The sequence below is a fragment of the Diabrotica virgifera genome, chromosome 10 (assembly GCF_917563875.1).
Source record: "Diabrotica virgifera virgifera chromosome 10, PGI_DIABVI_V3a".
NCBI lineage: Eukaryota > Metazoa > Arthropoda > Insecta > Coleoptera > Chrysomelidae > Diabrotica > Diabrotica virgifera.
The window spans coordinates 50,450,813-50,466,696 of NC_065452.1; the positions used below are offsets into that span (position 1 = coordinate 50,450,813).

Sequence of the window (15,884 nt, forward strand, 5' to 3'; positions counted from 1 at the left end):
TATTTCGTAATTGGTCTGTAATATTTCTACTTCTAGATGATTTAAGTTCTTCGACGCACCTATATTCTTTAGTCTCTCCACGACACTTTTGCTATCTGTAAATATAATACTTTTCGATCTATCAGTCCTAAGTATATACTTTAGAGCTTCACTTATTGCAAACATTTCTGCTGTATATATCGTTGCCTCATCTGGTAATCTGATCTCTTCGTGATATTTTGTGGTGTGATCGTAAAAAGTGGCGCCTGTACGAATTTGTTTTGATCCATCGGTGTAAATCTGGTTGTAGTCGGGCCATCGTTGATTAACCGTTTCGAGAAAGTGGTGTTTGTCGATCTGAAATGTCTTGATTTGTTTAGAAAACAGAATATGTGGACGTTCTGAAAATATTGGTTGGATTTTTGATGTGTATAGTGACAACCTGTATTGAGAAAGAGTGGTGTAACTTTCACAGATAAGTGGAGTTTTCTTTTTTAGCCAATACGACTGAGTGAGTACTGAAACTGAAAGTTCATGGATAAGTGTTATATAACTTGCGGATTTGGAAAATGCTTTCGTGATGAACTTGTTACTAATTAGTTGCCTTCTCAGTTGTAATGGTGGTTCTACGGCTTCTGCTTCCATAATATTTATTGGAGTTGACTTGAGATATCCAAGACATATTCTCAAGCTTTTGTTTTTTTGGTTTTCTATTTTATCTAAATGCGTTTGTGCCGCTGATCCATACAAATGGCTACCATAATCCAGGATTGATCTTATCATAGTTCTATAAAACAACAAGGCAATATTTGGGTCAGCTCCCCATTTGGTATAACAGAAAGCTCTCAGTATGTTAATAGCATTCTCAGACTTTTTAGTTATTTGATGTATACAGTCTTTCCATAGCAGTTTCCGATCTAGATATAATCCTAAGTATTTCACTACATTTTTTATTTGGAAATTATAAGGTCCCAGTTTTACATGATCCTGCTCAATGTTTCGTTTTCGGCTAAATACACACACCTCTGTTTTTTGTTCAGAGAGTGTAAAATTATTTTCATTCAGCCACTCATTAAAGATGTCATAGGTTTTGTTCAGTTCATATTCACATGTTTCAAAGTTTTTCCTGGTACAATAAAAAACAATATCATCTACAAATTGTATTGTTCGTATATTTTTGAGTTTAACACTGGCATCCATTGTATATAATATAAACAAAAGTGGACTTAAAATGCTGCCTTGGGGGAGTCCAAGGTTCGTGATTCTAGGTTTGGTGATTTCTTGATTTATTTTTAAATGAATTTTTCTGTTGGTGTACAGGGAAGTTATAAAGTTCGCTAATTGTTTATGAAATCCAATTGAAATCAGTTTGTTCGTTAGAACATTTAGGTTAACGTTATCAAATGCTCCTGTAATATCGTTGAAACCTGCCATAGTCATAAAGTTACTAGAAAATCCAGCTAAAGTGTCTGTTACTATTACTGTTAATGCCTCCAATGCTGACCTAGATTTTCTGAAACCATATTGTGTGTCAGGCAGAATATGTTCTTTCTCTAACCATTGCTCAAGACGATTTTTGATAAGCCTCTCAAAGGTTTTCATTACACATGAAGCTAATGATATGGGTCTATAAGAAGTTGGAATGGAATCCGGTTTATCATATTTTTTTATTGGGATGATAATATACTCCTTCCAGCTTTCAGGGATTGTTGTTTGTCCTGTCCATATTGCATTATATATACTTAAAAGATATTTTTTCTGATTCATTGGCAAATTATAAAGCATGGAATATGAAATATTGTCTATACCAGGAGAGCTATTGTTGGTATGTTTCATACATCGTTCCAGTTCCCACATAAAAAAACTATCGCTTAGATTGGTCATGTTCCTTGGTACTGACGAAATTTGGGGATCATATGCAACTTGGTTGGTTGGTACCCATGGCGGTGAAATTTTGATGTGAAATTCTTCTATCCAATTCACATTTGGGTCTATTGGTAGTCTATTTTGGACTTTCCGATTTTTATATGAGTTTACCTTTTTCCAAATTTGTGAAATTGGTGTATGATGGTTTAAACTTTCACAGTACTCAATCCATTTTTGCCTTTTTGTGAGTTTGAAAGTGCGTTTGGCAAAAGCGTCCATTTTTTTGAATTCTATTAAATTTTCACGATTTGGAGTTCTCTTATATTTGATGAAAGCTATTTTTCTTTGATGAGCAGCGTTGTTACAAGTTTCGTTCCACCAAGGCTTCGGACAGTGATTACGGTGCTTAGTCTGACTAGAGACTTTTCTTGGGATGGAGATTTCTGCAGCTTCATTAATCATAGAAAGGAATTCATCATAATTTTGAGCTATATCTCTGGATTCAAGAATAGCTACATATAGATTCCAGCTTGCATTTTTTAACTGCCATCTGTTGTGCTCCGAGGATACAGCTACTTGATGATCATCTTCCACATCGAGTGTAATTAATATGGGTAGGTGATTTGATCCATGTGGGTCCTCAATTGTGGTCCATGTAAAAAATTGTACAATATCGTGAGAGCATAGAGTTAAGTCGATTGCGCTTTTACAACTTAAAGGAACTAATGTTGGAGATCCGCTGTTTAGATAAACAAGGTTACATTGATTTATTGCATCAGATAAAATATTCCCATATGTGTCATTAAAATCGCAACCCCAAGAAACATGGTGGGCATTAAAATCACCTGCTATTACAAAAGGTTTTGGTACATTATCAAAAAATTCAGTCCACTCTTGCAGCGCTATCTTCTTTCTTGGCTCAATATATAATGAAACTATATGAATTGTTTTTTTATTAGGTAAAAGCTTAAGAGCAATGCATTTATGAGAAAAATTGACTTTAGTATTTATTATTATTTCTTTATATAAAATGTTTGCTTTAATTAATATTGCTACCCCTCCAAATCCGTCTGGGCGATCCTGACGACTAACATTGTAATTTTTAAAGTTATAATACTTTCCTTGTTTGAACCAAGTTTCAGATAACACTGCAAGAGCAGCATCATACTCGTGAAGAAGGAATTCCAAGTTCTCTTTATTTGAAACTGCTGATCGGCAGTTCCATTGAATTATATTTATTTTTTGTATTGTATCTGCGAATTTAATGTGTTTTCTGATGAGTCTATATTTAATTGTTTACTAATTATATATTCTAGTTCCGTTTTTGAAATATCATAATTATTGGTTCTCCTAATTGTTGAGATAATGTTTGCCACTAATTCTAAAATAATTTTGACATTTTCTGAGCCTAACCCTGAATGATGAGTTGAAAAATCTGAGGTGTTTAAATTCTTAACGTAACTGTTATTGGTTAAAATATTAGAATCTGGCCCTAGAGTCCTAGGTTGGGAAACAATATCTCGATGTGCTATTTCTATGGGGTCTGGGCTATTTGGCCTCAGCCTTTTAACTGGTTTGTGAAACGTACCAGTTGATTGTTTATGATGAACTTTACTGTATGTTTGTGTGTGGTGTGAAGGGCTTTCTCCGAAGATGTTATAGTTTGGAGGAGGTCGAGTTGAACATGAGGGTAGAAGCTCAAAACGGGTTGGAGGTGGGATGGACATATTTTGAAAGGTCATGTTTTTATTTGGGATGTTGCTAGTGTTATTTGAACGATTTGCAGTAATAGAAGCGTAGGTGTTTCTAGGGATTTGTTTATTAGCATCATGATAATTTAAATTTGTTGATGACATAGTTTCTTTGATTAATTTTTGTCGGTGAAACTCCGGGCAATCTTTCAAATTAATAGTGAAATGATCTCCCATGCAACTGAAACATTTTGGTGATATTTCTTCTTCCGTACACTCTTTTGAATTATGATCCTTATTGCATTTGAAACAGCGGGGATGAGACTTACAGTGCCCCCCCAGGTGCCCGTAACGCAAACAATTGAAGCAAAGCAATACTTTTTGTTTGTATGTCTCTACCTCTTTAATAACTTTATTGATAATTACATATTTGGGTAATATTTGTGTTTTGAAACTGACAACACACGATTTGGTTGGCACAAATTCTGTCATTTCATCTTTTGTAACCTTACGATTTATTCTCTTAACATTTAAAACCTCGAAAGGCAGATGATTATCATAAGATTTAATTTTATTTTTGAGATACTCTTCAGAAAATTCCGTCGCAATATCTCTTATTACTCCTTGCCTGACAATAATAAATTTAGGAACATAAATATCTAAATTGTTGTCGATAAATACTTTAGCGTTTTTGTTACTGACAAGATAATTAGCATTTTTTGGGTCCTTCATTTTTATTCGAATTCTATTGCGACCTATTGTATCTATACTTAAAATTTTATTGTCAAGTTCAGGAAAATTTGATAAAATTAAATCCCCGACTTTTAATGAATTTAGCCTACCCGAAAAGTTCGTTTGATTATTTTCAACATATAAATGGTAAGGTCCTTGATCGTTTGATTCATACTTAAATACCTGTTTCTCCCTTTGGGGTTGTAATTGGGAGGTGTTTCCGTCTTTCAAAGGATTAGTTTGCTCGATATTTGAAGAAATTGGTGTACTTACGTTTTGATTTCCCTGTGTATTAAATATACCTGAATCCGTAACTTGCATATTAATATCTTGCGGTTCTGTAGAATCGATTGGAGGATGAGTGGGGGGGTCTTTCCCCCCCAAATTGACACTCATTGTGTGTCCCTACACTACCACTATTTCAGTTTGTTTTTTATAGAAATAATTTAACAAGTTTTAATACAAATCTGTTGACTATTAAGCACTCGATATCACCGGCCGATGTAAATAGATACGTGTGGTTCTCTCGAAGATCCGTACGAAACTGGAGGATTTACCTAACAAAAAGTTTCTAAATATACTAAACTTCCTGGTAGGAGTGAGCTGATCTAATATCCTGAGGAAGTATTACAGAAGGTACGAAACGGGGAGCGGCATATAGCGAATTTTTAATAAAGGTATATGCCAGTTAATATAATAAATGTCAACTCAGAAGTACTCCCTAATAAAGAATCCTTCGAAATAAAACAAGTTATGGCACAACTAAAGAGCAATAAGGCTCCGGGCCGCATAATTACAGATGCTCCTATACTACGGCACCAGAGTGCTGAAATCGTTTAGCCTTTGAAATATACTATTACGCTACAAACCCTCATTGATTTAGGCACCTATTAAATTATAAGACATCTATTAAATTATGGTGCCCAAGTTTTTATTGGAATTCATATTATTGTAAGTATTGTATATTTCAATTTATTGTATTCAAATAAAAATGTCGAAACTGCAATAAACCTAGCATACTTAAGAATGTGTTTTTGACCCTAACCCGAGAAACAAATAAAACAAAAATTAAAAAAAAAACGCTAATGTTTATTTCAAATATAAACATTACTTTTTGCTTAAATTCAATGTTTAAGCTGCCACCCACCTGCCTCTTGACAGTTTGAACATTTAATTTAAGAGGAAAGGAACATTTTGACGCCTGTCAAAATTTTCAAAAAAAATCATTGTTTTCGAATTCTGAGAAAACTAATAAGTATTTTTGAAAAATTTAGACGCAGAATGCAAGATTACTTTATTACCGAGGGCCGAAAGTCCCTTAGAATGAATAAAAAGTTTCTTTTGAATGAGATATTTGAATTAAAACTCACACTAAATTTTCTCTTAGTTTTTCACCCCTGTAATTTATTAAAATAAACATAGAAGTTTTCAGGGACTTTCGGCCCTCGGTAATAACGTAATCTTTCATTCTGCGTTTAAATTTTTCAAAAATACTTATTAGTTTTCTCAGGATTCGAAAAAAGATGAATCCCATTTAAATAGCATTGAAGCCGAAAGTTCGTACCCATCCCCTTAAGCGAAATGCAATTTTTATTTATCAAATAAAAATTTTATTTCTGTTTTATGACAGCAGTAAAATTTATTTTAAACTATATAAATTACGCACATTCGTCTTTTTGTGTCAATTAGTTTAATGTAAAAAAAATTGGACACCAAAAGTCGACATTTCGGTAATTTCTAATACTGGGTGCGTTCGGACGACCATAGAGGCTGGCTGGCAGCAGAAATCGGCTGAGTGGTTGCATCCAGCCGTGATAGGGAAAGCTTAGTAAATCTCTCAGCGGCTGGCTTCCAGCGGTGACGTCTGACAGCTAGTGCTGGCTCAGCTGTCCAGCCGCTGTGGTCGTCCGAACGTACCCAATGTTGTTTATTTAGCTAATAATGAATTTATGCGATGCTTTATGGACGCACTGTATACTAGTAATTATATCTGTACTTATAAATAAATAAAAATAAAAAATATTTATTTCTTTTTTATTCAATGGCGTTTTTTTTATAATTTTTGTTTTATTTGTTTCTCGGGTTAGGGTCAAAAAACACATTCTAAGTATGCTAGGTTTATTGCTGTTTAGACATTTCTATTAAAAATTTCGACATTTCTATAAAAAAAAATGAAAGTAAAGCAATAATATGTACTTATGTATCTATAAAAATAATATTGTAGTACGTATGTTATGAAATAAGAAATTTATGACTATGAATCTGCAATCAATCACAAACAGGTCTGGCTAATTGGCTCTGGCTAATTGGCTCTGGCTAATTGGCTCTGGCTAATTGTCTCTGCCAAAGACATTTTTCAGAAAAGAAAAGACATTTCTATTCCTGTTTTTCAAGCAATAAATTGAAATGTAAATATACAATACTTATAATAATACTAATTGCAATAAAAACTTCGACATCATAATTTAATAGATGTCTTATAATTTAATAGGTGGTGCCGAAATCAATGAGGGTTTGTAGCGTAATAGTGTATATCAAAGGTTAATGGATTTCAGCACTCTGGTGCCGTAGTATAGGAGCATTTGTAAATATGCCTCCGGGCCCAGATGCCGAAATTTTGAAGGAGGGAAGTGAAATTATTCTCGAAGAATTGAAAAATCTTTTCAACGAATGCCTTCACAGAGGAGAAGTCCCAGATGATTGGAAAGAAAGTTTGACAATAATTCTCTTCAAAAAAGGAGACAGGGGAGATCTGAAGAACTATAGGCCAATCTCCCTGCTGTCCCAAATGTACAAACTGTTTATGAGAGTAATAACTAAAGTCCGGATTATAAGCATTTTGCTTTTCTTTGCTTTTTTGCTTATTATTAGGATTTTTAGTAAAAATGCTTGTTTTAAAGATATGTTGCTTATCTTTGTTTATTTTGCTTATGATAAACTATAGTTAAATTTCATGTATTACTTCCTGTCTTAAGCAAAATTCTATAAGTATACAGAGCTATAAAACTCTAATAATTCAATAAACCCTAAGAATTTTAATTCCTTAGGCTTAGGATATAAACGGGAAAACCCATCGTTATACCTATCCATGTAATAAACTAATATTTGTCTGCAGAAAGCCCAAATTTATTATATTGTTCTAAAATACTTTTCGGTAGTATCGGTACATTTGTCTAAATTTAAATACCTACGCACCAATCACATTTGCAGATGTTGAAAGAACTTTTTCTACGTATTAATAATATGTCTACAGATAGAAGACACAGCTTTTTATAGGAAAATTTTGAAAAACATATTTTGTTAATTGTTTTTATGCTAATGGCCATGAATAAAAAATATATTAATATGTTAATCATTTTTTGATTTTTTTATTATATTATAGTTTAACACTTTTGTAATTTTTTATTTATTGTTAATAATACGATATATATATACATATATAATGTTCTTGAACTCCTAAGTGGAGCATAGAGCTTCAGTGAAAACGCGCCATCGGGTTCTATTTTGCGCTACGGCCTTCACCTCATTCCAAGACATTCCTTGACTTCTTATCTCGTCCATGATGGATCTTCTACAAGTTTGTGCTGGGCGACCTCTTTTTAATAATAGGATAATTAAAAATAAATGTAATTTAATGTTAATGTCCTTTATTCATATTTATATCATATCCACGTTTACTTACAGGTTTTTTATTTCTTGAACCTTACTTATTTCATAAAAACTTTGCTTATTTTTGCGTCATTTTTTGCTTATATTAGTGCTTATTTTGACCTTTCTTTCATGCTTATAATCCGGGATTTAGTAATAATTAATACATTAACGTCGAAGCTTGATAGCTATCAACCGGTAGAGCAGGCAGGATTCCGAAAGGGTTAGAGCAGCGGTTCTCAACCTTTTTTACTCAGCGACGCACTAACGTACTCCTTACAGATTCGCGACACCCTTATAATATGTACAAATTTTTGCTAGTGGTAGGTAAGTACAGTAAACAAGATCTCCCGCTTTGCGCAACTATTCATAACGCAAGTTATGTCGGTTAAATTTCAAAACCAGTTAGAGAGGAAACAATTACAGATTGGCACTTTATTGATTGGTATAACGTGGTATATACCTAATAGTTACAAAATGGTTGAATGCATGATTGGTATATTATAATAAGTAAAAAAATATAAATAAAAATATCGTATTCGTAAATCTCGCGACACACCTGATAGGTTCTTCCGGCACACCAGTGTGTCGCGACACGGTGGTTGAGAACCGCTGGGTTAGAGTACAGTCAGAACGATAATAGATAAAGCCTATGAATATCACTTGAACTTATACGTTCGCTTCGTTGATTATGAAAAGGACGACTCCATCGTCCTTTGACTTCGACTCCATAGAACTTTGGGCAATAGAAAGAGAGCTATGAACAACTGCAGGATACATTCACGATACAGAATGCTCATACATAAAATTTACAAGAAAGTTACAATGAAAATACAAATAGTAATGACGAATACATTAAACATTAGAAAAATAATATTGAACGACATAAATTTAGAAATAGTAAGCGACAAGGGCGTCGCCAGAGAGGGGCAGGGGGGGGCAGCTGCCCCCCCCTAGAGGTTAACGTGCTCTCCGGTCACCCTGATATTTAAAACGATAACTCTATCGTGCTGTACTACTTATCTATGACTTTGAGCGAAGAACTTCCGAAAGCAGCGGCAACACTGGTTCGCGAATGAAATCCTCTCCACTTCTCGACCTTCAGCGGATGAACGGAACGGGAACGGACCTGTTTTAGTTTTGTTACAGCCGCTTTCGCGTAGATATAAGTGAAGTGTGATTGATTTAAACGTGGTATTTGTGCCTTGTGGGATTTGTCTTACGTTACATTTTTTCAGTTGCAGTTTAACTTAAATACATGGATATCAGGAAGTTTTTTGGTAAGTATGGTATATATGTATATATATGTATTATATATGTATTTGCCGTATTCGGTGTATATGTATGTTGAATATATAGGAGGCAAAAAAATATCCTTCGGTCGGGAGGGAGATAAAAACAGGGGGATGGGTAGGTTTGTGAGAGCCCAAGGTATAAATTCAATTTATTTTTTCTTTGCAGAAACTTTGAAAAGAAAAAAACCTGAAGAAAGAAGTGAGAGTGACAGTAGTGGTAGTGACAGCGATGGACAAACTAGTCATAAAAAAGGGACGACAACAGCAGATTCTAATCTTCAGAATTTTGATAAAATCACCAGCAGTGTGATCAGTGCTAGTGCACGTTCTTGCAATAGTTCTGTGACTTCGCCTAAGCCAAGTTGCTCCAAAGGTATGGTTTTATTGGTCGGAGTTAAAGGATTAACGGTCGCATGAATTTTCACTCTCGGCAAAAAAAGGGGGTTTGGTTTATATGTCTGTCTGTGCATCTGTCCGTATCTAAAGGTACGTTTTTACAGCGTTCATCGCCGAAAGATCGTCGCTGAAGCTAAGCGGTGATTGCGGTGTACTGCTTGTGTGGTACTTGTACTGGCGTGTTTCGTTGTTTCAGAGTTTTTTATTTGAGAGATTTTTAGCAGTTTGTGAAGTGAAGCTTGTTTTTATAAGTATGTCTCATTTAATAATTTCCTAATAAATGGTTGTTTATCACAATATTGTGATATAAGAAGTATCCTTCTTTTTGTTTTCTTTTAAATATTGCATGTTTTTCTAATCTTGGAGCACTTTACATTTCTAACATTTCTTCGTCCTCTATTTCCTCTGCTAGCAGCTATTTTACAAATAATCCAGTAAATTACGCTCCAGTAAAAACGTACCTTAAGCAAGCACAAGACGCAGCTACGTTCTATTCTTATTTCTCTCAGTAAGAAATAAGAAATAATATATGTATTTATTACAGATTTGGATGATGAGGTAGATGTGGATTCAACAATAGATGATAGCAATGAAAATGACGTCGGTCGATTTGTAGGTCGAGTTGCGACTTTATCAACCGAGCGGAAAAAAGAATTACTTGAAAACTGTTGGATACCACCTAAACAGTACGACTTTGCCCAAGATGCCCAGCATCAGCATCTAAAAAGAAAATTCAATCATTCCTGGTTGCAAATGTACTCACCATGGTTAGCATACTCCCGCCAACAAAAAGGAGCTTTTTGTAAATTCTGTACACTATTTCCACCCAATCTGAGCTCCGTTAGAGGTGTTTTAGGTTCATTCATTATAAGGCCGTTTTGTAAATTCAAAGATATTCATGAATATTGCAGAAAACACGCAGATACTCACTTTCATAAGACTGCATTGGAAGCAGCTAGGTTATTTCTTGCGAATATGCCGGTGGATGTGCAAATTAACAAATACTCTCAGGAAAGTCTTGAAAAAAATCGGAAAATTATAAGATCGATTATTTCCTGCATTGCTTTTTGCGGATCCCAAGACCTAGCATTAAGAGGGGCAAACTATGGTGATGGAATTCTGGAAGGTTTGTATAAGATGCGGATTGACGCAGGAGACACGACTTTAAAAAACCATCTTGAGTGTGGAAAAAAGAATGCAAGTTACCGATCAGTGGATATCCAGAATCAGATTATCAGTATTTGTGGAGATGTTATTAAGGCGGCTATAATCAAGAATGTGAAGAAATCGGAAGCATATAGTATCTTAGCAGATGAAACAGCGGATATATCTGGTAAGGAACAGCTCTCAGTTGGCATAAGATATTTTGATGAGGAAACCAGAAACATTGAAGAAGTATTCCTCGGATTTGCTGAGCTTACAGCTTTGGACGCAAAATCGATCGCCACGGCAATAGACGAATTTCTGACAAAAGAGGATCTCGATCCAGATAAATGCGTTGGTTTGGGATTCGACGGTTGTTCTACGATGTCTGGAAAAGAAGGTGGCGTTCAGGCTATTTTGCGTAAAAAATACAATAAAGCACTATTTTTTCATTGCTCGTCACATAAGCTCAACCTGGTTATCAATGACCTGAACGCTCTGCCTGACATCCGGAATACAGTTGGGACCATCAAAGATATAATTACATTTTTTCGTGAATCGGTTCTAAGAAGAAAATTAGTAGCCAATATTGCCAAGTTGTGCGAAACAAGATGGAGCGAGAAATACAAGAGCATCAGAGTTTTTAAAGAGAATTTTTGTGCTATAATGGAGGCACTAGAAACCCTGTCTCGAGATGGCAATAATGCGACAAGGAAACGTGCATATCAGCTCCATGCTGCAGCTTCCAAAGTTTCGTTTGTTTTTAGCCTTGTGTTGATAGCCAAATATTCCGCTCTTTTAGAACCCACTGTAAACGTGCTCCAATCAGTCTCTTTGGATGCGGTTCAGGCATCCCAGCATATTGGTCGTATTTTAAACCTAATCAAAAATCACCGTGAACAACCCGAAAAAGTTACAGAAGAAATTTTCAGAGATGCCACTACTATTGCGGAAAAAATTGGATTGGCGGAAGATATGAATTCAATACCCCGTACTGCTGAAAGACAACAACACCGTAGCAACCACACGGCAAAAAGCCCCTCAGAATTTTGGCGTAGGTCCATAACAATTCCTTATTTGGACTCAATTATAAATTCCCTTCAAATAAGGTTTTCTGAAGAAAATAGACCATCATTTACTTTAACAAAACTACATCCTGCGCAAATGAAAAACATTTCTTTGGAAGAACTTGAAGAAGGTTGCGAGGAATTCAAAAATTTTTACGGTCTTACAAATATTAAAAATGAGATAGAGCTTTGGAAAAAAATATGGGAGGAAAAACCAGAATCTATCAAACTGAGTATGAGTGTTGTGGAAATCCTTAAGGAAACGGAAGATTTTTTTCCTGAAATTAAGAAGGCTTTGAAAATCCTTGTTGCTTTACCTTGTACGACTTGTACAGTTGAAAGGTCATTTAGTAGCCTTAGGAGAATCAAAACCTGGTTGAGGAGCACCATGTCTGAAGCTCGACTCAATGGCCTCGCTATGATGAGTGTACACAGGCAACATATTTTCAAAAACTTAAACGATTTCGTCAACAAAGTGACCAACGAATTCGCAAAGAACCCTAGAAGATTATGTTTTAATTGATTTTATATATAGATATTTTGTTAGTTTTCTATTTTTTTTATTAAAACATTTCTTTTTTGATATTTCTCTTTTATGGTGCCCCCCCTAGCTTACCGGCTGGCGACGCCCTTGGTAAGCGAATACATCTACCTGGGACAGATAATCAAAATTAACAAAGAACATCAAACTGCCGAAATTACCAGAAGAATAAGGTTAGCGTGGGCAGGATTTGGAAAACTAAGTTAGATCTTGAAAAACACTAAAATAGAACAATATTAAAAAAAAACAGTTTAAGATCACTGTATCCTCCCTATACTAACGTATGGTTCACAGACATGGACTCTCACCAAGGCCAATATGGATAAAATTGTAAAAGCACAAAGAGCGATGGAAAGATCAATGCTCGAGGTGAGACTCATAGAGAAAAAAAAACAAATGGATAAGAAGCAAAACCAACGTAAAAGACGCAGGAGAACATGCTGCCAAATTAAAGTGGAGCTTCGCAGGATACAATGCCCGACTGAAGGATAAAAAATGGAACCAAGAAATACAACAATGGACACCATGGTTACGAAGGAGAAGCAGAGGAAGGTCACAAATGAGATTTGCTGATGACATTAAGAAGATTGGAGGACACAAATGGAAGCAAGTTTCGCAACATAGAAAACACGGGATTGAATTGGGGAGGCCTATGTCCAAAGTTGGATGACTTAAGGCTGAAGAAAAAGAAGGTATGCCAGTAAGAACTATTTTTATTTATCTCTTCATCATTTTTTAATTATTTAAAAAAATTATCCTTATATAAACAGTAGCATAATTATCGAAAAATGTTTAAAAACTGTATAAAGAAGATATAAATTAAAAAAGAAATGTTGAAATTTACCTTTTGCTTGTCGTCGTCGTTTGCAGTCAAAGTCTAGCCTTCTTCCCTGTAATTTTTTCCGATGATGCTAAAAAGAAAAAATAAATAAATAAATAAATAAATAAATAATAAAAAATAAGAAAATATATAAATTGTATTTCTGGAATAAATTCTTTAATTTTGAGAGAGAAAGAAAAAACCCTAGAGCATAAAAATAAGTTGTTCCTCTGTTTTATGGACGTGGAAAAAGCCTTTGATCGTGTACCACGAAACAAGATCTGGGAACTATTAAACCGCAGAAATGTGAAACCGAAGCTAGTCCAACCAATGAAGAGTACATATACCGTAAAATGGGGTGAATATGAACGGTTTTCAACTTTCAACTGAAAAAAAATCGCACTAACACATGTTGCCAAACATAAAACTTAGGCATTGTTATTTGGGTCTTACCTTCCTCTTTTGATATTTAGATGTTAAAGTTAATACTTTAATCACAAAAAAATAAAAGCCTGGTGTTCCTATTCACCCCACCAAGCGGGGTGAATGGGAACACCTGTATTAAAAACTATTGTGTTCTTATTCGTACATTTGTAGGGTCAATAGAAACAGGTAAAAAGTGTCTAAGGTATTAAGTAAGATACACATATAAATATGAAGTTTGTATTGTGGAAAAATACATTGTTGAAATGAAAAATATTTTTTAAACTCTGATTTGGCATTTTTCTCTGAAAGACTATTAACCAGTTTCTTTAATAGTCTAAGAAACTTGTTTTTAGCTATTGTGGATTCATTCCTGCCCGGCCCTGTTTTCCATTCCTCAACTATTTTGCGCCACATAATCTTCATGGGTCTTGTTGCGTCTTGACATACATTTAAACTTTTTGGACAGCAGTTCTGATGATTGCAGAAAACCGTATCAATATTTATTTCAAATTTACGGAATCCACATTTGGTCCTTCGAGCCGGATGCTGATAATTAGTGTCCATAATAATTGTAAAAATTGTGTTCATTAATACCACGCGTAGTTGAGAAGTTTGTTTCGGATTGGAGAGGATAGCTAACCGCTAGAAACACGTTTTGCAAGGTATGGTTCTTTCTATTCTCTTTGTGTGGATCAATATAATATGTATAATTTGTCGTTAGATGAGATATTGTTTCGTTTGGTCCTAGTCTATGGAGATATTAGATAAAAAATAATTTCTAATGTGTGGGGTTAATGGCAACACGGTAAATATTATGTTCCTATTCACCCACATATCTCAAATTCATGATGTGAACAGTAATACTTATACAGTGAACAAAATACAATAATGTTATATTGTTGTAAAGGTTAGAATAAACAAAAAAAAAGAGTACTCTTCAATCTATTTTGACAGAGATTTTGTACTTGCTGAGAAAGTTTTATAGGATGAGAAATTTCCTTAAAATTAACGACTTTGTTTTCACGTCGAGAAGATAGGAACCAGTGACGCCAACAACACAAACCTAAATTTCCTAAAGCCATATCACGTTAGCCAACTTGAAAAAAATTAAATAGCCCAACGAAAGTAATATATATGTTTAGGAAGATTATTGTTATTGGTTAGCGAAGTTTTGTTCCTATTCACCCCATTTTACGGTACATGAATCATTTACGTACATGAAAAATCGACTTAACGCGTTTGAAATATGGACATCTAGAAGAGTGGATTTCATGGGTAGATAGAGTCACGAATATAGAAGTGTTACGGAGAATAGGCAGAGAGAGGGAAATTGAAAACACGATAAAAGAAAAGAAATTGCAATATCTCGGTCACGTGATGAGAGGCGAAAGATATAACATCTTGAGACTCATAATTCAAGGAAAAATAGAGGGTAGGAGAAACATAGGAAGGAGACGCGTCTCCTGGTTGAAGAACCTGAGAGAATGATTTGGTTGCAGCTCAAGGCACCTGTTCAGGGCAGCTGCCTCGAAGGTAAAAATAGCCATGATGATTGCCAACCTTCGTCGCGGAGATGCCATTTAAAGATGGCACGAAATGACGATGACGGAAATGTAAGAACGAACAACCGCACATCTCTAGAATTCTAAACAAGGACAGGTGTAAGATAAGGTGGTGTCCTAAGTCCTTTGTTATTCATCACTCTAATGGACAAAACTGCAAAAGAATATAGGGGTAAGGTAAAGAGAACTAGGGTTGGGGTGTATAAACTTCAACAAATATACGCGTCAGAGTTGATGACCTGGTAATTATGGTAAAATCAGAAAAAGACTTGCAAGTGAACGTGAATATTTGGAATGAAGCTTTTAGCAAAAACGGGATGAAAATAAATATTGAAAAAACCTTAGTAAAAAAGAAGCTTTAGTAATATCGAAAATTCAAGAAAATATAAATGTAAAGCTAAATAAACAAACCGTTATAGTCCAGGGCGATTCTGTTTTGAGATGGACGTTGAGAGGTAACTCATATTTTTTTGCAGAAATTGCTTGGAATTAACTCATATAATAATAATTGAGTTATCCCCCCACTCAAAAAGGTCCGAAACATTGTTTAAATACTCAAAATGTCAAAAAATGAAGGAAAAATTCGATATTTTTCTTCGTTTTTTGATTATAACTTTAAAAGTATTCACTTCCGAGAAAAGTTGCACTGACATAAAAGTTGCGCAATTAAATTTCCTACAATATAGGATTGGTTAAAAATTTTAAAAATTCTCTAAAA

General features: G+C 34.6%; 1 protein-coding gene across 9 annotated transcripts in view; it reads right to left on the reverse strand.

The window, feature by feature from the left end:
* LOC114334549 (endophilin-A) overlaps window positions 1-15,884 on the reverse strand; it is a 410,053-nt gene that overhangs the window by 139,100 nt on the left and 255,069 nt on the right. For all 9 annotated transcript variants that reach the window (XM_050663601.1, XM_050663600.1, XM_050663599.1 and 6 more), the window contains one exon: window positions 13,203-13,269. In XM_050663601.1, coding sequence (XP_050519558.1) covers window positions 13,203-13,269 — 67 coding nt within the window. The remainder of the gene's footprint in view (window positions 1-13,202; window positions 13,270-15,884) is intronic.